At 50.3% G+C, this 22874-nt stretch overlaps 1 protein-coding gene across 1 annotated transcript; it reads right to left on the bottom strand.

Annotated features, from left to right (window-relative positions):
* Window positions 1–429: 429 nt before the first annotated feature.
* Window positions 430–8831, bottom strand: LOC132340990 (zinc finger protein 271-like). Its single transcript, XM_059872255.1, is given in 6 exon segments — window positions 430–775; window positions 778–1295; window positions 3742–5068; window positions 5257–5332; window positions 5759–8199; window positions 8523–8831. Coding segments are annotated over 5 exon segments (2787 nt in total). The 5' UTR covers window positions 6416–8199; window positions 8523–8831; the 3' UTR covers window positions 430–566.
* Window positions 8832–22874: the final 14043 nt, after the last annotated feature.

Raw genomic sequence — 22874 nt, 5'->3', positions numbered from 1 at the left:
TGGGAAGGCAGGACTGGCAGCGGGAGATGGAATAGGAAAAGGGGAACAGTACAGGGAATGTGAGACTGGGAATACAGGAGTGGCAACCAGATAGAGAATATTGGACAAGGACAAGTATTGAGACCAGGAATGGGATCCGGACTCGGATGAGAGCAGGATGAGACCCGAAGCTTGGTGATAAGGGAATGGGTGGGGGCAACATCAAGGGAGAGGGGGATCCTGGAGGGGGAACAGCAGGAACCAGGACGGGAGGACATGGGGACACTTCCAGGGCAGGGGGTCCTTGATCAGCGGCCCCAGAAAGTCCACCAGGTTCTCCCACACAGTCGGAGCCGCTGGGTGTGGGATGCCCAAAGCCCTGAGGAACCTCCAAATCTGTCCCAGGAACCGTCAACTCCCTCAGACCCAGCATCCCCCTCATCCCCATCCTTGTCTTAGTTCAATGTCTTTATTTTTAACCCAGGATTTGGGTGTTTGGAAAAGACAAGGAAAAATTAAAAGAGAATCCAGGCCATGGGAAGCCAGGAGGATGTGGACGCACCAGGCAGGTGTCTTCCCAACACAGATCACTGGCCCCACTGACCACCGGGGCTCTGCCCACTGGGGATCACTGGGGATCTTCCAGCATGGATCCTCCCTTGGGGGATGGAGCTGGAGCAGTGCACGGACCTCTTCCCGCACTCAGGGCACTCGCAGGGCTTCCCTAAGTGGTGGCCCCGTTGGTGTTGGGTCAAGGTAGAGCACTGGGAGAAGCTCTTCCCACACTGCCCACATTGTAGGGCCTCTCCCCAGTGTGGATGCGCCGATGCCTGTTGAGGGTGGAGAGGTAGTTGAAGCCCTTCCCGCAGTCGGGGCAGAGGAAGGGCCTCTCTCCAGTGTGAATGATCTGGTGACTGAGGAGATGGGAGACCTGGTGAAACCTCTTCTTGCATTTACCACACTCATAGGGCCTCTCCCCAGTGTGGATGCGCCGGTGCCTGTTGAGGGTGGAGATGCGGTTGAAGCCTTTCCCGCAGTCGGGGCAGAGGAAGGGCCTCTCATCTGTGTGTGAGCGCTGGTGCACGAGGAGATCACCGGTGCGCAGGAAGCTCTTCTTGCATTGATCACACTGGTAAGGCCTCTCTCCCGTGTGGCTCCTCTGGTGGACAATCAGGTTGTGGCTCTGGATAAAGCCCTTCCCACACTCCCCACACTCATAGGGCCTCTCCCCGGTGTGGATCATCTGGTGGACGATCAAGCAGGATCTCCACCTGAAGCTCTTCCCACATTCTAAGCACTTGTGGGGCTTCTCCCCATCCTGAAGCTGCTCATGCACCCCCAGCACTGAGCTTCGGCCACCTCCATGGCCCGGAATGTGTCTTTCCTCCTCAGATCCCCGTGATCTGAGTTTGCAGCCCCTCCTCGTGCGGGATCTCCAGGGCTTTTCCTCCCCGTTGGGTTCCTGCGCCGTGGAGCCGCTCACAACGGCCTCTTCCACCAGGTTCTGTCCCGGGGATTTGTCGTCCCTGCTCTCCATCCTCAGCTCCAGCTCTGGGGGAGGAAGGAAAAGGAAAGGATGGGATTTGTCACTGTGCCACAGGCAAGGGGAAGGACATGCCCCAGTGCATCCCAAGCAGGAGAGCTTTGGCAGCAGGGTTGTTTTGCAGCTGGGGGCCATGCTGGGCTGGGAGATGGAGCAGGAGAGAGGGGGAAAGGGGCACTGACTTCTTCCTCTCCTGCCTGGGTCTCCCGGGCCATCTTCCTCTTCCTTGCAGCATCCTTCTTTTTCATCCTGCCAAGGTTTAGGAAATCCTGGTTTGGGGGAAAAAAAAAGGCTTACTGAGTAGGGTTTCATCGTCCCGCTGCCCAAGTGCCGCTGGAGAAGTCAGCGTCCTTTTCAGCCTCGGGGAGCCAGAGCCCACTCATCCCCAACCTCCTCCACCCCTCCAGGCAGCCGGTTTGTCCCCCGACTCCGGGATCGCCCCTCTGCGCTCTCCCCTCTCCGGGGCTCCCGCGTTTCCCTCCGGCTCTCCCGGGGATCCCCAAACCCAATATCCATCACCCTTGTGCCCTCCGGTACCGAGTGATCGCCACGTGAGACCTCCCCGAAGATCCCTGCAGGGGCATTTCCGGCTCAGCTTTCGGGTCCAGCAAGATCCAAACGCCCGGTGTCCCGCAAAAAATACCCGCCCAGCGGCCCCCCGCATGGATGTGGGGCGAGCTCGCCCTCCCCGCTCACCTGTGACTCCTGGAGGGGGCGATGCAGCAGGAGCCGGGAGAACTTCAGATGCAGCCAGAGCGGGGAAACCGCGTGGGATTGGAGCTCCTCCCGCTCCTCCTCTTCCTCCCGCTCCTCCTCCGCTTCCAGCCCGGCCCGGGCAGTAATGACACTCAAAAGCAGCCGCGCTGTGCCCTGAGGGGGGGGTTCCAAAGCCGCCCCCTCCCGCGCGGCACTGGGAGCGATCCTGGGAGCACCGGGAATGATAGTAAGAACAATGGGAAGGAATCGGGACCGCTCTCCCTGCCAGTCCCGCTCTTACTGGGAGCGCTGGGAGGGAACTGGGAGCAAACAGCGCCTAGACGCGGCTGCAGCCGGCCGTGGGCGGGGCCAAACCGAAGGGCGTGATTATGCAAATGAGGGAGCGATCGCGCGCTGGGATTGGTGGGCGGGAGCAGGGCGGGGTTTTCTCTGTGACGTAAGGACCCGGCGGGGGCCGGAGCGATGGCGGCTGGAACTGGGAATGGGACTCAAAATAAGAGACAGGGACCAGGACTGCAAATGGGGACATGGACTGCGAATAAGCAACTGGGAATGGGACTGGAAATACAAGACAGAGACTGGGAATGACATCAGGAATGGGGACAAGGACCGGGAACGGGACAGGGAATACAGAGAAGGACCTGGAATGGAACCGGGGATGGGAATATTGGAATGGGACATGGAATTTGAAAATGGCAACCAGAGCGAGAATATGGGATGGGGAGTAGGGAGATGGGATCAGGATTAGAAAAAGGAGTAGGGGAGTGAGACTGGGACTATGGAAACGGGACAGGGAATAAAGAAATGCGGGACTGGGAATACGGGAACATGACAGGGAATATGGGACTAGGAATACGGGAATGGCAACCAGGTAGAGAACATGGGACAGGGAATGAGACTGGGAATGAGATTTGGACTGGGATGGGAGCAGGACGAGACAAACATGCTGACATGGGAACGTGTGGCGAGCAAGTGGGGTGACAGCAGGGAGAGGGGAATCCTGGACAGGGGACACCAGGAAGTGAGAAAGGGGAACAGTTCCAGGGCAGGGAGTCCTTGATCAGCTGCACCAGAACTTTTGCCAGGGTCTCCAAGTTCAGCCAGAGCTGCTTGGCCTCGGGTGCCCAAAGGCCTGAGCAACCCCCAAGTCCCTCCCAGGACCCCTCAAGTCCCTTGAACCCAGCATCCCCTACATCCCCTGGATCTCCCATGGCCCAATCATTGTCTTACTTCAACTTCTTTATTTTCACCCTGCTTTTGGGTGTTTGGAAAGGACAAAGAGAAATGAAAAGAAAATCTAGGCCACAGGAAGCCAGGAGGATGTGGAGCACCCCAGCCAGGTGTCTTCCCAACACGGATCACTGGTACCATGGATCACCACCAGGGCTCTACCCACCAGGGCTCACTGGGGATCATCCTGTGAGGATCCTCCCTTGGGGGATGGAGCTGGAGCAGTACACAGAGCTCTTCCCATACTCGGGGCACTCGCAGGGCTACCCTTAGTATGGCTCCTCTGGTGTCTGGTCAAGTTAGACCAGCTGCTGAAGCTCTTCCCACACTGCCCACACTTGTAGGGCCTCTCCCCAGTATGGATGCGCTGGTGGTTGATGAGAGAAGTGTTCTGCTTGAAGCCCTTCCCGCAGTCAGGGCAGCGGAAAGGTTTCTCGTCTGTGTGAATGCGCTGGTGCAGGAGGAGAGAGGAGCTGGTCTGAAACCTCCTCCTGCATTCCTGACACTCGTAGGGCCTCTCTCCTGTGTGGTTCCTCTGGTGGCGGGTCAGGGTGGAGCTTGTGCTGAAGCTCTTCCCACACTGGGGACACTCATAGGGCCGTTCGCCTGTGTGCCTCCTGTGGTGGATAATGAGGGTGGAGATCATCGCGAAGCTCTTCCCACACTCGGGACACTCGTAGGGCCTCTCCCCGGTGTGAATCCGCTGGTGGCTGACAAGGCTGGACTTGTGCCTGAATCCCTTCTTGCATTTGGCACAACGGAAGGGCTTCTCCTCAGTGTGAATGCGCTGGTGCCTGAGGAGACAGGAGCTGGTCTGAAACTTCTTCCTGCATTGATCACACTCATAGGGCCGTTCCCCGGTGTGGATTATCTGGTGTTTGATCAGGCAGGAGCTTCGGCTGAAGCTCTTCCCACAATGCCCACACTCATAGGGCCGTTCCCCGGTGTGGTTCCTCTTATGGGCAATCAGGTAGGAGCTCCGGCTGAATCCCTTCCCACACTCGGGACACTCATAGGGCCTCTCCCCATTGTGGATGTGCTGGTGGTTGGAAAGTTCAGATTTGCCCCTGAAGCCCTTCCCGCAGTCGGGGCAGAGGAAGGGCCTCTCCTCTGTGTGAATCTGCTGATGCCTGAGGAGATGGGAGCTGGTCTGAAACCTCTTCCTGCACTGCTCACACTCGTAGCGCCTCTCCCCGGTATGGATCCTCTGGTGGCCAATGAGGTTAGATTTGTGGCAGAAGCTCTTCCCACACTCCCCACACTCGTAGGGCCGTTCCCCTGTGTGGATTCTGCAATGGGAGATCAGGTAGGATCTAAACCTGAAGCTCTTCCCACATTCTGAGCATTTGTGGGGCTTCTCCCCATCCTGAAGCTTCTCATGGACTCCCTGCTCCGAGCTCTGGCCATGTCCCCTGCCCAGGCTGGCTCTTTCCTCCTCAGATCCCCATGATCTGAGTTTGCAACCCCTTCTCGTGCGGGATCTCCATGACTTTTCCTCCCCGCTGGATTCCTGTGCTGTGGAGCTGCTCAAAACGGCCTCTTCTACCAGGTTCTGTCCCGGGGATTTGTCCTCCCTGTTCTCCATCCTCAGCTCCTGCTCTGAGGGAGGAAGGAAGAGGACAGGATGGGATTTGCCTCAGTGCCACAGGGAAGGGCAAGGACATGCCCCAGTGCATCCCAAGCAGGAGAGCTTTGGCAGCAGGGCTGTCCTGCAGCAGGAGGCCATGCTGGGCTGGGAGATGGAGCAGGAAAGAGGGGGAAAGGGGCACTGACTTCTTCCTCCTCACCTGCATGGGGCTCCTGGGCCATCTTCCTCTTCCTTGCAGCATCCTTCTTTTTCATCCTGCCAAGGTTTGGGAAATCCTGGTTTGGGGGGAAAACAAGGCTAACTGAGTAGGGTTTGATGGTCCCGCTGCCCAAGTGCCGCTGGAGAAGTCAGCGTCCTTTTCAGCCTCGGGGAGCCAGAGCCCGCTCATCCCCAACCTCCCCCACCCCTCCAGGCAGCCGGTTTGTCCCCCGACTCCGGGATCGCCCCTCTGCGTTCTCCCCTCTTCGGGGCTCCCGCGTTTCCCTCCGGCTCTCCCGGGGATCCCCAAACCCAATATCCATCCCCCTTGTGCCCTCCGGTACCGAGCGATCGCCACGTGAGACCTCCCCAAAGATCCCTGCAGGGGCATTTCCGGCTCAGCTTTCGGGTCCAGCAAGATCCAAACGCCCGGTGTCCCGCAAAAAATACCCGCCCAGCGGCCCCCCGCATGGATGTGGGGCGAGCTCGCCCTCCCCGCTCACCTGTGACTCCTGGAGGGGGCGATGCAGCAGGAGCCGGGGGAACTTCAGCCTGAGCGGGGAAACCGCGTGGGATCGGGGCTCCTCCCGCTCCTCCTCTTCCTCCCGCTCCTCCAACGCTTCCAGCCCGGCCCGGGCAGTACCGACACTCAAAAGCAGCCGCGCTCTGCCCTGGGGGAGGTTCCAAAGCCGCCCCCTCCCGCGCGGCACTGGGAGCGATCCTGGGAGCACCGAGAGGGATCCTGAGATCAGCGGGAAGGAATTAGGACCGCTCTCCCTGCCAGTCCCGCTCTTACTGGGAGCGCTGGGAGGGAACTGGGAGCAAACTGCGCCCGGACGCGGCTGCAGCCGGCCGTGGGCGGGGCCAAACCAAAGGGCGTGGTTATGCAAATGAGGGGCGATCGCGCGCTGGGATTGGTGGGCGGGAGTGGGGCGGGGTTTTATCGGTGACGTGAGGGCTGGGGGGCCGGAGCGATGGCGGCGGTGTCCGGTGAGAGGGGACAGAGAGCGGAACTGGGAACGGGGACACGGACCGCGAATGGGAACTGGAACTGGCAATGGGGCCAGGAATGGGAACGGGGACAGGGACAGGATCCGGATATGAGACGGGAATATGGGAACGGGACGGGAACATGGAAACAGCAACTGCAGAGAGAACATGGGATGGGTATTCGTGTTCCAAAGTGTCCAAGTGAGACCCAGCAGGGGCTGTGAGCTCTGCAGCTGGGCCTCCCCTGCGCTGCTGCGGCCCAGGGCCCAAAGGCGGGAGCTGCAGCCTTGCTCCGGTCTCAAGAACAGGAGCCTCCTCCAGGCCCATGGCCCCTCTATGGCCCCCCAGGATGAGGGAGGGCTCTGAGGCACAGCGGCTGCTGGCAGGAGGGGCTGCTCCGGCCAGCTGGGGCCTCTGAGAAATGCCCAAAGCCTTGTGCTCTCTGCAGCTGGCCAAGGACAGCAGCAGGGCTGAACGGTTCGTGTGGCACAGCCAGGCCGAGCTGTGGAGCCCTCAGGGCCCCATGCGAGAGGCGGCCCTCAGGAATGGGACTGGGAATACAGAACTGGGACCAATACTGGGATCGGGAATGGGCACAGGGACAGGAAATACAGGACTGGATACAAGGATGTGAATGGGGACAGGGGCCAGGTCTAGCACCAGGAATATGGGAGAGGGACCTGTAATGGGATCGGGAATGGGAATATGGGAATGGGACAGGGAATACAGGAATGGAAATCTGAGAGGAGCATTGACGGAGTCGACGGGAGACAAGCACATCCGATGATGATCAACAAATCTCTGTTTATTGATTTAACATGCGTGCTCTTATAACAATGATAATAAGGCTCATGCATATTGCAAAAATAAAGCTCATTATTGGTTCGCTATAAAAGGTCAGCTCCGCCTCTGTTGCCACATACTCAGGATGCCTGTGTTTTCTCCACCCTAGCTAGTTCCTGCTTCTGCATCCTGTTATCGTATAACCTCTTGCTCAAGGATACTGTGCCCTTGCCCAAGGCCTCTTGCTCAAGGCCTATTGTTTTACCAGCTGTATTTTGTCATGTCCCTTCTCTTCAAGCCACGTCTCCACAAAACTCTCCACAGAGCATTGGGACCAGGGATATGGGAGAGGGACCTGTAATGGGATCGGGAATGGGAATATCGGAACGGGACAGGGAATACAGGAATGGAAATCTGAGAGTAGCATTGGGACCAGGAATAGGAACAGGACAGGGAATATGGGACAGAAACAGGAAATGAGACCAGGAATGGGGTTCACGCTGGGATGGGAGCACAACGGGTCCCAGAGTGGAGTGACATGGGAACGGGTGGGCGAGAGGGGGGTGAAAACAGGGAGAGAGGGATCCTGCACAGGGGACACCAGGAACTGGGACGAGGGGACATGGGGACAGTCCTGGGCTAGGGGCTCCTTGATCACCTGCCCCAGAACCTCCACCGGGGTCTCCCAGTGCACACCCTGCTTGGCTGGGGGTGCCCAAAGCCCTGAGCAACCCCCACGTCCCTCCCAGGAACCCTCAGCTCCCTCGAACCAAGCATCCACCACATCCCTTGGAAGATTCCCCCATGTCCCCATCCCTGCCTTAGTTCAACATCTTTCTTTTTATCCAGTTTTTGGTTTTTTTGAAAGGGCAAAGAGAAATTAAAAGGAAATCAAGGGCACAGGGAGCCAGGAAGAATTGGAGCCCCCCAGCCAGGTTGTCTTCCCAACACGGATCCCCGGCACCATGGATCACTGGGGCTCTGCCCACTGGGGATCACCAGGGATCATCCAGTGTGGATATTCCCATGGGGGATGGAGCTGGAGCAGCACACAAAGCTCTTCCCACACTCAGGGCACTTGCAGGGCTTCCCTTAGTGGTGCCTCCATTGGTGATGGGTCAAGGCTGAGCTCTGGGAGAAGCTCTTCCCACACTCGGGACACTCGGAGGGCCTGTGGCATCACAAGGAGCAGTGCTGGATGTCAGGCACCCACCAAAGCTGCTCTCTCCCCTCCAGAGAGGGAGAGGAGAGAGAAAAAAGAATTGTCTTCATGGGTTGAGTTAAGGGCTGGGACAGATCTCTCAGCAAATGCCATAATGGGCAAAAAATTAGAGACGTTAATTGAATTTATTGCTATCAATCCGAGCAGGATAGTGAGAAGTAAAATAAAGCTTCAAAACCACCTTCTGCCCATCCCTTTCTCCTTCCCAGCTCTACCTCCTCCCCCAGAGGGTGTAGGGTGACAGGCATTGGGGGTTCTGGTCAGGTCATCACCTGTTGTTTTTCCTGCTGCTCGGAGAGAGGAGTCGTTCCCCTGCTGCACCATGGGGTCCCTCCTGGAGACACTTCATGAATGTCTCCAAGGTGAATTCATCTCATGGACAGCAGCTCTTCACAAACTGCTGCAGTGTGCCTCACTCTCCCATGGGCTCACAAGTCCTGCCAGGTCCCTGCTCCAGCTCAGGCATCCCCCAGCTCCAGCACGGGCTCCTCAGGTGCTGCAGGTGCATCTCTGCTCTCTGTGCCCTCCATGGGCTGCAGGGGCCCAGCTGCTTCACCACGGACTGCACCAGGGAATCTCATGGCAATCAGCTCCAGCCCCTGCAGCAGCTCCTGCCCCTCCTCCTGCCCTGGGGGTGTGCCGAGTTGTTCCTCTCACATGTTCTCACCCTGGTCACAGTTACAACTACATGATAACGGATTTTCTTTTCCTTAAATCTCTTATCCCAAAGGCATTTCTACCTTTTCCAGCTGGCCCAGCCTTGGCCAGTGGCTGGTCTGTCCTGGAGCCAGCTGGCATTGCCTCTGTGGGACACGGAGGAGCAGGTGCTTCCATCACCCTCTCACAGAAGGTGCTCCTAGAGCCCCCTCTTACCAAGCCCTGGCCATGCAAACCTAGTATAAGTATGGTAGGGTTTTATTACCATTATTCAATCTTATTATTGCTATTATCTCTATTTTTGCTACTAATATTACAGTTATTACTAGTACTTTTTAGTCCTTTTGACTTTATATTAAGAGTGTCTGTAGTAGAACTTGAAACCAAAGTTCTTAATTGCAAGTAGAAGTAATAATTTTGGCAGCTGCTTCCCCTGCCCTGTTCTGTGTCATTGCTGTGTGTGAAGCTGCTGCTGCCAGGGCTCTGTATTTCCCTGGTTTGGGAAATTCGATGGCATTGCTCACATGTCAGAAAGAGAGGGCTCATTCCAATCAGATGCATTGCCTGAGCTCTTCTAGTCCCAGTGTTGGAACCTTGTTTTGTAATGTAGTTTACTTTCTCAGCTTCTGTTAATATTTGAGATTTTAAAACAAAATGTTCTCAGATGTGATTTTGCAAGGTTCTGTAGTCAGCTTTCAGTTTGCTCTTGGATTTCTTAATGGTGGTCAGAACTGAACACAGCATTTTGGGTGGCGTGAAAAAAACGTTCACTCTCCTGTGAAAATTTTAAAAGTTTAATAAAGGGCAATAGAAGACAGGGACCATAAAGCAAAGGGTATTACAGCTGGGTGCATCTTGGCCCTCAGCCAAGAGCACCCTGTTATCTTCGGGGATCCCCTGAAATACCTTTTTTGTTACATCAGCCTGTTGCATATTCATAGATCCTTATGCATAGTAAACTTTTTCCCCCAAACTAGTTTACATGTTCCAAGAGTTATTTAGCATGGATCCTCCTTGGGTCCACCTTTTTAGAGCATGCAGATTCCTTGGTTGTGGTTTTAGTCCTTTCTTTATCACCTCCAGTTTTTGGGTCTTGATCCACACTGTCTTCATACGGTGAGTGCTGATATTTGACATATCTGTACAGGTGTCATCCTGTGTTCATTGGTTGTTATCCCATCCAAGCAGGCATTTTAACACAAGCATAGCTATTTCACTTCTATGTCTAAGCTTAATTAACAACAGAAATAAAAACTATATAACAAAGTTACTTTAACATTACACAGATAAAATCAATTTTTTATTTGCAAAAAGCCAATATTGTAATATGCATCTATAACAGGTGGGAAGCCTTCACTCAGAGATGGGATTCTCTCAGCAGCAGCTAGTTTTGCACTTGTAAGCAGGGATAACAAAGATTCCATGAACTGAATATTCTGCCTCGTTGCAGAACCTCCAGTGGCTGGCTAAAGCAGGCTGCACTGGGAGCTGCAGGTTGTGCCAGGGGTGGGCAATGGCCGGAGCCCGTGGCCAGGGGCCAGCGATGGACACTGACCCTTTGCTGAGCAGGGGCTCGGGGCCCTGGGGTGCCGGGCGGTTGGTGCCCGGTCACGCTGGGATTCTGGGGGAGCCGGGAGCAGTGAGAGCCTGGGCCAAACATCAGCACCAGTGAATCATGATTTTAAAAGTTTAAGATACAGCTGAGGGTTAGAACCAATTCATATTGAAGTTAGATACACCAATGATAGGTTAATGATTATTAGATGCTTAAGCTAAAGCTAATTTTATATTATGAGCTCATTTGTTGAAGGAAGTGGAGCAAGTGGACCATTGTAGGAACATGTTGAAACCAGTAGAACAATGCCCAGCACTTGGACTCTGTGTCAATCCATCAGGAAGCAGGGAGCCTTGGATCATGCCAGAGGGTCGCAGAGACCCGACAAAGACCTTTCTGACTTCATCCCTGGGTCCAATTCGAGACCACCGACCTGATTCAAGAGAAGAATTGTGCGCACATGAAGGACTAATAATCTCATTTTAATACAAAGCGGGGATGGCAGGTGCTGGGGTTCTGCATATGTATTATTTTTGGGAAATAAATAGAAGGCAAAAATCCTTGTGTGGTGCAGTCACCCATTTCAGGGACGACCCCGCCCGTACTGCCCGCAGGCATAATAAACATACCACTTTCTAACTTTGACTAGTTAGAGAGTCTTTGCCCACGATTTTTGGTTTTACAGATTCACCGAGGCAGGCAAGGGAGGGCAGGGGACACAGCCCAGGGGGACACACCCGCAGAGCCTCCCTGGTCCAAATCCCCACCTGCAACAGTGGGGAAGCTCTCAGGATATTCGGGGCAGGGAGGAGCCGCAGGCAGGTGTTCCAAGTGCCTCCTTTGGGTCAGGCTTTTGTCCCGATGCGGGGGAATTCCCGCGGGCTGGGCGGGCTGGGGCCACTGCCGAGCCGCCGCCTTTTCCCGGGAATCCCTGGGCAGAGCTCTCTGCCTGGGGCCAAGGGCCTCAGCGGCTCTGGGACAGAATTTTGGGTGGTTCCAGTGTTGGCTGCTAGCAGAGCCCTGACACTGGGCCGGGGGATGCGTGGGACCCTCCTGCGGTGGTGGTTGGGTGGCCTGGGTCAGGCGCTGCATCGTCAGCCCGGAGCCACGTGGGGATCGCCCCGGCAGGGGTGGGGGTTGGGAGAGCTGAGAGGGCGGTTCCGGAGCTGGGGGACCCTCTGCAGCAAGCAGGGTCAGACATCTCGATAGGGGGACCCCTGGGAGCCTGGAAAGTGGAGCCTGGATAGGGGTAGCCCTCTGCAGCCTGGAGATGTTGGGACCATGGATGAGGGAGACCCATGAGTACCCTGGGGCCCTGAAACAGGGACCCCACACAGGCAGTACCCCTGAGCCCCTCTGACGCCCACCTGGGGAGCCCAGAGAAGGGGAAGCTCTGGGATTGCCAGGAGTTCCTGCAGCCCAGAGAGAGGGGATACCAATACACACTGGAGCTGCAGAAGTCCAGACAGGAGGGATCCCCTGAACCCCAAAGTGCAGAGACCAGAGTGGGGGAACTCCTGGGTGGATGGTTGTTTGGTGAATCTTGGTGGTTTGGATTTTTTTGAGGGTGGCTGAACCTTGGTGGCCTGGAGGTTTTTATGGACACCAGACACCTGGTGACTTCTAGAGATGGAATTGGGCAGGAGGAATACTCAAGCCAACACACTCACACCTTGTTTTTCCCCTGAAAAAGAAATTTCAGTTCCCAAAGTTTGACCAGATGGAGGAGAAAACCATGAGGAGGAAGAAGAAGATGCCCTGGGACCCCCAAGCAGGTGAAGAGGAAGTCAGTGCCCCTTTTCCCCTTTCTCCTGCTCCATCTCCCAGCCCAGCATGGACCCTGGCTGCAGGACAACCCCTCTGCCAACGCCGTCCTGCCGGGGGTGGATTGGAGAAATCTCTCTTTCCCTGCAGCATGAAAATAAATCTCCTTCTCTCCTTCTTTCCTTCTTTCTAGTTTTATTTTCTTCCTTTTTCTTGTTCTTTCCTCTCCTTTTCCCTCCTCCCCCAGAGCTGGAGCTGAGGATGGAGACCAGGGAGGACAAATCCCCACAGCAGAACCTCGTGGAAGAGGCCATTTTAAGAGGCTCGACAGTGCAAGAATTCAATGAGGACAAAAAGCCCCGGAGATCCCACATGAAGAGGGGCTCCAAACCCAGCCCAGGGAGCCCCAAGGAAGAAAGACCCACCCAGTGCTGAGAAAGAGGCTGGAGATCCAGGTGCAGCTCAGAGCTGGTGGTTCCTGAGCACCTTCATGGCAGGGAGAAGCCCTACAAGTGCTCGGACCGTGGGAAGAGCTTCAGTCAGTGCTCCAGGCTCCTCACCCACCTTTGCATGCACCTGGATGGGATCCCCTTAAAGCAGGGCCAGATTTGAGCCAGAATATTGGGATTCCCAGAGCCAGGCAGGCGAGTGCACCGAGCACATCCCCCACTGACCTGGAGCTGCTGCAAGTCTGGTACAGGCAGAGCAGGGGTGAGTAGGGGGAGCCAGGGGCTCAGGGGATCCACAGGAATAGGAGGTATTTGTCAGGCTGGGATGGGAGTTGTGCTCCTGCTCCCCAAAGTGATGATATAGCTTGAGTTATAAGATACCAGTAAAACCTGATATATCTGCATAAGCTGATATCAATAGAACCTAAATCATGACTTTTTATATATCTATATAACTTAATACCTTGACAACCTGAATCATAACTTTTATATCTATATAATCTGATGTAAATAACTTTCTATACAATGCAATGGCTAGTATATGGTTAACTAGTTGCTGAATTGACAAAAAAAGAAGAAAAACACTCACCAGGTGGATAGTTTCAGAGGAAGATAGGGATAGTACTAATGAGAAATTGTGCAAAGCCAATTAGCCACAAAAGAAAGAATTTAGGCCAGTTAGGATCAGACACACCAAGGAACACCATAATTGCACATGCTCCAAAGACAAAATTGAAAACTTCAGATGTGAAGACCTTGGAAGGCTTCATCACAAATCCCTGATGACCCCCACATTGGAGAGGTGAAAGGGTGGTGCAGAAGAACTATTTAATAACTGAAACAGATGAAAACCTCTTGTTGGTAACAAAAATAGAAATTGTGGTTAAGTGCCTGTTTGATTCATGTAGCTTGCACAATTGCTTGCACAATTTTTTTTGCTTGCATAATCGCGTGGTAATCATAAGATCTTAAGTAAGTTTTATAGAAGAAAAGGTGAAGCTTTTTACCAAATATGGAATCAGGTCAAAGGACATAACCGAGGAAGACTACCGAGACCTTCATCATCGACCACCAGGAGGCGAGAGAAGACCCCCTAGCAACAATCAACGCAGGTGCAGAGTACTTCAAGATGACATAGCAGTCCGGAAGCATTAAGAACTTAAAAAGGGGGGTCCTTGGGGATGAGAGTGCGGCAGTTGGTAGAGCGGAGACTCCCCTGCTGTCCAGCGCTGAAGCTTTTGCTTATGCTGTATGCCCTGAATTAATAAATTCAAATTGGAAATTTCACTCCTCTTGAGTCCATTCATAACAAATTGGTGCCGTGACTCGGATACGGGAGTTGAATTGGATAAGTTGTTCCAGAGAGGGAGGCGCCCCACCTAACCTAATTAGGTGGCCCCTCTGGACGACCTCCACCTCCCCATCCGACGAACCTAAATTATACTCATAAGCAAAAGGGAGACACCGGTGAACCCCTTAATCTTCTGTGCACAGGGTCCGGACGAAGACGCAGGACGCATGAGTATTTACAGGTTGGGATCCTGGAGTGCGGGGGCACTCCGGAAGAACAGGATCCGTCCGGTTGGGGTTGGGATCCCGGAGTGCGGCGATGTGATGTGTGAATGAGAGGAGGACTGGTAGCCAGATCTTCCAAGCGATGGCGGACCATCCAGTAGTGCGGTTCCCGCAGACCCGCGAGGGCTCGGGCCACGAAAGAGGGGAAGCGAAGTGTGTGTAAGAAGGCACTCCGGAAGAATGGGACAAGGGAAGAGTAAGCCCCCTGTACGGGTTAAGCTCCCCCCCATTCCAAGGGACAGCCCTCTGGGATACTTGCTTAGTAACTGGAAACACCTCCCAGGATTGAAAGCAAAGATAGGGCTAAAATGATACACTATTGTGTAGAAGTTTGGGGCGGGAAGGAAATTTCTAAGAATGTATATTGGCCCATCTTCGGATCATCGGAAGATTGGGTAAGACAGACATTAAATATTTGGGTAAACTCTAAAGAACATACCTGGCCAGAAGAAAGCGAGTATGCAAAAATCTGGGTGTCTAGACCAGAAGTATACATCTTTAAGTTAACTGAGGAAAATAAGGAACTGGATAAGAAAAAGGAGAAGAAGGGAAAAGGAGATGAAATTATAATAGTACCCCCCTCCTTATGTCCCACCCCCACCTCCTCCAGTGCCAAATGCACCGGTGCCCCCATCTCAAAGTAATGATAGTGATTCTGACCAATCAGATTACAGGGGTCCAATCACCAGGAGTCGGACTAAGGAACAACAGACGGGGCTTTTTCCCTTAAGGGGAATGCCGATGGGGGGTCCGCAGGCAGGAATAGGATTTATTTCAGTCCCCCTGAGTTCGACTGATGTTTGAGAATTCAAAAAAGAAATGGGACATTTACTAGAAGATCCTTTAGGAGTAGATGATAAGGTAGATCAATTTTTGGGTCCAAACATGTATACATGGGAAGAACTCCAGTTGATTTTAACAATTTTATTTTCGGCTGAAGAATGAAATATGATTAGGAGAGAGGGAATGAGTATTTGGGATGCGCAACACGCCCAGGGTCCCGCCGCGGATACTAAGTGGCCTCTGCAAAATCCGCAATGGGATCATCAAAACCCAGCCCATCAAACGCATATGCAGGATTTAAGAACTATTATAATCCAAGGAATTAGGGGATCAGTCCCGAGGGGCCAGAATATAGATAAAGCCTTCAATGATAGACAGAAAAGAGATGAATCACCCACAGATTGGTTAGAAAGGTTAAGACGAAACTTCCAGCTATACTCCGGTATGGATCCTAATGGACCAGCCGTACAAGCTCTTTTAAAGGTACATTTTGTTTCAAAATCATGGGAAGATATAAAAAAGAAAATACAAAAGATTGAAGATTGGCAAGACTGAGGGCTGAATGAACTTTTAAGGGAAGCACAGAAAGTGTATGTTAGGAGAGAGGATGAGAACTATCGGAAACAAGTTAGACTGATGGTGGCAGCAACAAGCGGGAATAGGAGGAATGAAAGAGAAGAGAGGAGGTTTGGGAATCCCAGAAAGGGAGAGCCCAAAGAGACAGCAAGTCAGAGGATTTGTTTTTATTGTGGAAAAAGGGGGCATTTTAAAAAGGAATGTAGGGTGAGGAATAAAGATGAGAAGGAATTCCTGATGGATTAGAGGGGTCAGGGGCTCTATTTATTGGGGACCCGAGAAACACCTAAAGAGCCCTTGATAAAACTTAAGGTGGGCCCCCAACACCAGGAAATACCTTTCCTGGTAGACACTGGGGCCAAGAGATCAACTATTCAGTTTTTACCAAAAGGATGTAATTTGTCTAAAGAGGTTGCAACCGTTATTGGGGCAAAAGGGGAACCATTTGAAGTAAAAATTATTAAGGGTGTAGTAATAGAAACAGATTTAAAAATAGGTATAGGGGATTTTTTGTTGGTTCCCGAATCAGAATATAATTTATTGGGTCGAGATATGATTATTGAACTAGGAATTAGGATTGATGTGGAAGAAAAAGAACTTAAAATAAAACTTTGTCCTCTGCGAGTGGAGGATGAGGCAAAAATCAATCCCGAAGTATGGTACACTCCTGAGAGTGTTGGGCAGTTAAAAATTACTCCTTTTACGGTAACTATTAAGAATCCAGATGTTCCGATTAGAATAAAGCAATACCCTTTGTCTCTGGAAGGGCGGAAAGGATTCAAACCTGAAATCGATAGATTATTGGACAAAGGGCTACTGGAACCCTGCATGTCTCCTTTAAATACGTCCATTCTTCCCGTCCGGAAGCCAAATGGTACTTACCGTCTAGTGCATGATTTAAGAGAAATAAACAAACGCACAGTAGCCCGATTTCCGGTAGTGGCTAACCCATATACACTCTTGAGTAAAGTGGGGCCAGGTAACTTGTGGTACAGTGTGGTAGACCTAAAGGATGCCTTTTGGGCATGTCCCCTGGCAAAGGAAAGCCGAGACTATTTTGCCTTCGAGTGGGAAGATCCAGATACTGGGCGGAGACAACAATTGAGGTGGAGTGTGTTACCACAGGGGTTCACGGAATCTCCTAATTTATTTGGGCAAGCTTTAGAACAAATTCTACAAGATTATCAGACAGACGCAGGAGTCACATTAGTGCAATATGTGGATGATTTGCTTTTGGCCGGAAAACAAGAAGAGGAAGTGAGAAAAGAAAGCATTAAATTATTAAATTTTCTGGGCCTAAAAGGATTAAAGGTTTCAAAGGCGAAACTACAGTTTGTAGAAGAGGAAGTCAAGTACTTAGGACATTATTTGACAAAAGGGGAAAAGAGGATTGATCCAGAAAGAATTCAGACAATTCTGGCATTACCCATCCCCAAGAATAAGAGGCAAATCCGGCAAATTTTAGGCCTAACAGGATATTGTTGACAATGGATCGATAATTACAGTGCAAAGGCAGCCTTTTTATATCAAAAGTTAACACAAGAAGGAATTTTAAAATGGAATCAGGAGGACACTGAGAAACTTCAAATACTGAAGGAGAGCCTAATGCATGCACCGGTGCTTAGTCTCCCAGACCCAAACAGACCCTTTTTCCTGTTCATAAATGTAAGTGGAGGAATTGCGTTCGGGGTATTAACCCAAGATTGGGCAGGGAAAAAGAAACCTGTTGGGTACCTATCTAAGCTCCTAGATCCTGTAAGCAAAGGGTGGCCCACGTGTTTACAAGCAGTGGTAGGATGCGCCTTGTTAGTGAAAGAAGCATGAAAAATTACTTTTAACAGTACATTGAGGGTAATGTCTCCCCATAACATTAGGGGGGTGCTTCAGCAAAAAGCTGACAAATGGATATCTGATGCTCGACTCCTCAAATACGAAGGAATCCTAATAGAAGCCCCAAATTTAACAATTGAAACCACAGCTCTGCAAAACCCAGCTGAGTTCCTATATGGAGAATGGGGGGCAGAACCATTAGAACATGATTGCATAATCACTATAGAGGAACAAGTAAAAATAAGACCCGATTTGGAAGAGGAAGAATTAGACACAGGAGAAAAGTTATTTGTAGATGGTTCCTCAAGGGTTATAGAAGGGACAACGAAATCAGGGTATGCTATCATTAGGGGACCTGAGTTGCAAATACTGGAGTCAGGGCCACTAGATAGATCTTGGTCGGCCCAAGCATGTGAACTATACTCCTTACTGCGCGCATTAAATTTTTTGGAAGGAAAAGAGGGAACTATCTTTACAGATTCCAAATATTGTTATGGAATAGTACATACATTTGGAAAAATATGGGAAGAAAGGGGGCTGGTCAATTCTCAAGGAAAAGATTTAGTTCACAGGAATCTTATTGCAGAAGTTTTAAAAGCACTAAGGAAACCCCGAAGGTTGGCAGTAGTCCATCTAAAAGGGCACCAACGGGGATTAGATTTGCAGAGTAGGGGAAATAATGCAGCGGATCAAGAAGCAAAGCGAGCAGCACTACGAATCCTGACCCTGAAGGGAGACAAAGACATCACTGATTTAAAAAGCCAGGACCAAATTATAAAATTTAGGGAAGAAGAAAAGAAAAAGCTGCTAGAAATCAGAGCAACCGAAAATTCTGAAGGGAGGTGGTTTCTACCTGATGGAAGGGAAGTATTACCGAAAGTTATGGCCTATAGATTATTAGAAAGAGTTCATCAGAAGACCCATTGGGGATCACAAGGATTAGTAGATTATTTTGCCACCAAATACATGAGTATGGGGATTTGGGACATGGCTAAACAAGTAACTAGGGGTTGCCTTTTGTGCCTACAAACAAATAGGAAAAACCTAAGGAAGTTGCCAAAAGGAGGGCGACCTATGACGAAAAGACCTTTTTCGCATATTCAAGTAGATTTTACTGAACTCCCAAAGGTAGAAAGGATAAAATATCTGTTAGTCCTGGTAGATCACCTTACTCACTTTGTAGAAGCATTCCCGACCCCAAGGGAAACTGCTAAAGTAGTTGCGAAAGTATTACTAGAAGAAATAATTCCTCAATATGGGGTCCCAGAAGTTATAGATTCAGATTGGGGACCACACTTTACATTTCAGGTAACCCAAAACCTTGCCAAGGCCCTTGGAATAAAATGGGAACAACATACTCCATGGCATCCTCAAAGTTCAGGACGAGTAGAAAAAATGAATGAAGAAATAAAAAAACAACTAACTAAGTTAGTAATGAAAACAAAAATGTCCTGGGTAAAATGTGTCCCTTTAGCCCTATTAACTATACGGACCAAACCTAGAGTGGATATGGGGATATCTCCCTTTGAAATGCTGTATGAAATGCCATACAATTTTGAGGGACCTCAGAAGCATTCAGTTATTAATGATCAATGCATGAATAAATACTTAGCAGAATTGAACAAATTTAAAAAGACTTTATGGAAAAAAGGGATGCTTGCACAAAAACCCCCCTTAGATTTTACCTTACACCAAGTGCAACCAGGGGATTGGGTGTTGGTCCGAAGCTGGAAAGAAAACCCCTTGATACCAAAGTGGGAAGGACCTTACCAAGTACTTATTACAACAGATGCAGCAGTCCAAACTGTTGAGAAAGGGTGGACTCATGCTAGCCGGATCAAAGGACCAGTAAAACCCCCGGACAACTGGAAGATCTGCAGTGTCCCTGGAGAAACCACGATTAAATTAAAGCGAACTTCATGATTTGGACCATAGTCTGGGTAGGGGACAATCAATATCTTCAAGACCTCTTAACAAGAAACAGGCGATCACCGGGATATTGTAAAAGATTAGAGGACGAACTGGGGAAGCCTTACTTTAAGTCTCCTCGCCTCGAATATAAAGGACAAACCTGGGGAGGGGAGCCAGCTAGATGTGAAGAAATAAGACTCAAATGTAATTATTTAGACTGTGATTGTTACCCATTTTTATGCTTTTTTTGTAAGCTGTGTTTTGAACCGTGGTGGACTCATTGTCGGAGAGGACGGGTTCCTAGGGGCATTTGCAGCCCCTGTTATACTAATGAAAGGAGACTAACTTCTACGATCCTTAATTATAAAGTAGACTCGGGAGAAATAAAGTTTGGGTCAGATCAGTGGTGGGAGATCTTCTCAAAGGGTATAAAACCCGAGCGGTTCTGTTATCACTCAAACGAACCAGCCCCCTTCATCCTAGACATTCTCGAAGTGGTGTGCAGGAGAAGTATTCCCACCATACGGTGTGATATCCCACAAATAAAAGCCAGAAACTGGGCTGCTAGTAAAAGGAAGTGGGAGCAAGAATACCAAAACTGGGCTGCTAGCCTAGAGAGAAGGTGGGGAAGAGACAATCATAATTATCCGACTCCTGAAGAATACCCCTGCTGCCGAGAAGATGGTCACCCTCGAGGCTCGCAGCAACCGAGTCGTTGAGCGAGGCAGAGGGGTAATAGACCGTGGAGACAATCGGAAGTCTCGACCCCTCCATGGGAAGTTCAGGAGATGCTGGCAGTCCTACCGCAAGATTGGTGAGCCACCACTAAGGGAAGGGGAACGGGAAAAAGAAAAAACAACAAATGAGTCCTATTCCAACCATGTGGACCACCCGGTTTGGACAAAGCTAATACTGATGTGTATAGTGATTAGGATATCCTGTGCTCAGACCCATGAACCCTTTAAGTGGTCCCTAATTAGATGGGAAGATCAGAAAGTTTTAGAAACAAAAATTACTTCAGGAAAACCTAGCTTTTTGCTTACATTGTGCGACATTATACCTGTGGAACCATGTTTGAATCGAAATAACTATTACTTTTGCCCAAGCTCAAATCCTGGAAAGAGTTATTGTAATTATCCTGGGCATTATTACTGTGGTTACTGGGGTTGTGAAACTATTTCTTCAGGATGGGGTAGCACTGATAAGTTTATCACCACTGGGTGGGGACCTTTCGGGTGCACGACACCAAGTCCGATTGGCGGAATAGAAGCAGATGATAGCATAGAAGACAGTAACTGCGATCACATTTACATCAATATTACCAATCCCGATGATTCTGTGTGGTTACTAGGGAAGATGTGGGGGGCTAGACTTTACGAGCCAGGAAGAAAAGACAGAGGGGGACATTTCCTGATAAAGAAGAGTCCTATACCTAATGACCCACCAGAAGCTGTGGGACCAAATCGAGTGATAAGTAATAAGATGGTTACAGAACAGGAAGATGATTTCAGCATTGATGTAAATTTTACACTTCCAACCCCTACATCCAGTTCACTAGGAATGGGAGATGACAATTTGTGGAAAATTTTGCAAGCCACATTTAAAGTACTGAACGAAACCCACCCAAATTTGACATCAGACTGTTGGCTATGCTATACACTCAAACCCCCTTTTTATGAGGCAATAGGAATCACGGCAAAAGCTAAGAGAATAAATGGCACCAACCCTGCAAGATGCCTGTGGAAGAAAGAGAATACTCAGAAAGGAATAACTTTAGCAAAAGTCACAGGGAAGGGGAGATGTGTAGGACAAGTACCCCCAGAAAAACACCACCTGTGTACTGAGTATGGGAAACTTAGAGATCTAACAAAGCCAGCACAATGGCTACTCCCGGCAATGAACACAAAATGGGTTTGCAATACTTTAGGAGTCACTCCTTGTATAAATATAGAAAAATTTAACAGGACCAGTGAATTCTGTGTTCAAGTGTTAATCGTGCCCAGGATAACTTACCACTCACCTGACTACGTTTATGATCAATATCAGGGGCCAGGACATCACTTAGTAAAAAGGGAAGTCTTCACTACTCTCACGGTAGCCATGTTATTGGGAGTCGGAGCAATTGGAACAGGAACAGGAGTAGCCTCATTAGTACAACAACATAAAGGGTTTCAGGAACTTAGACTATCTGTAGACGAAGATTTAAAGAGAATCGAAGAATCCATAAGAGATCTTACAGAATCCTTAGATTCCCTGGCAGAAGTAGCATTACAAAATAGGCGAGGACTAAACCTTCTATTCTTACAACAAGGAGGGCTATGCATGGCTTTACGAGAGGAATGTTGCTCATACGTCAACAAGAGTGGGGTCATCAGAGACTCAATGGCAAAACTTAGAGAAGGGATAGAACAGAGGAAAAAAGAAAGAAAGGCTCAACGGAACTGGTATGAAGCTTGGTTCAATTACTCCCCCTGGCTTACTACTTTGTTGTCAACTATTGCAGGACCAGTAATACTGTTAATGTTAGGACTTACGTTTGGACCTTGCCTTTTTAATAAAATAGTGAATATTGTTAAAGGGAGGCTAGAAGCAGCTCACCTTATGGTGATACGCTCAGAATACGAAAATTTGTGGGAAGCCGAAGGGGGAGAATACTTAGAACTAAGTCGATACGCATTAGCTAGGTTTGACGAACAAGAGGATAAAAGAGAAAGGGGGGATTGAAACAGATGAAAACCTCTTGTTCGTTACAAAAATAGAAATTGTGGTTAAGTGCCTGTTTGATTCATGTAGCTTGCACAATTGCTTGCACAATTTTTTTTTTGCTTGCATAATCGCGTGGTAATCATAAGATCTTAAGTAAGTTTTATAGAAGAAAAGGCGAAGCTTTTTACCAAATATGGAATCAGGTCAAAGGACATAACCGAGGAAGACTACCAAGACCTTCATCATCGACCACCAGGAGGCGAGAGAAGACCCCCTAGCAACAATCAACGCAGGCGCAGAGTACTTCAAGATGACATAGCAGTCCGGAAGCATTAAGAACTTAAAAAGGGGGGTCCTTGGGGATGAGGGTGTGGCAGTTGGTGGAGCGGAGACTCCCCTGCCATCCAGCGCAGAAGCTTTTGCTTATGCTGTATGCCTTGAATTAATAAATTCAAATTGGAAATTTCACTCCTCTTGAGTCCATTCATAACAATAACCATGAGATCATACTATGTGAGTGAGATCTGCACGTAAGTGATGATGGAGTAGTGACAAAGTGATACTGAGCAACACCTACTGTATGAATATACTACAGCCCGTGACAAAGGTGGGTGAGTTAGGTGCAGAAATCCCCTCACCACCAGCTCTGCAATGAACAAACACCTGCTCTATAGACACCGCTCTGTGGGGATGTATTTCCAGCCTATCTTTCGGGCATCAGCCCAAAGGGATGGAATTTCCCACCCAGGGTCCACAGTAAGCCCCAGTTTGGATGTGCAGCCCCCAGTTTTCTCAGTTTGCCTCTCCTTTTCCCCGGG

Source organism: Haemorhous mexicanus, chromosome 34 (assembly GCF_027477595.1).
Source record: "Haemorhous mexicanus isolate bHaeMex1 chromosome 34, bHaeMex1.pri, whole genome shotgun sequence".
Taxonomy (NCBI): Eukaryota; Metazoa; Chordata; class Aves; order Passeriformes; family Fringillidae; genus Haemorhous; species Haemorhous mexicanus.
This window is presented reverse-complemented; position numbering and strand designations above follow the sequence as displayed.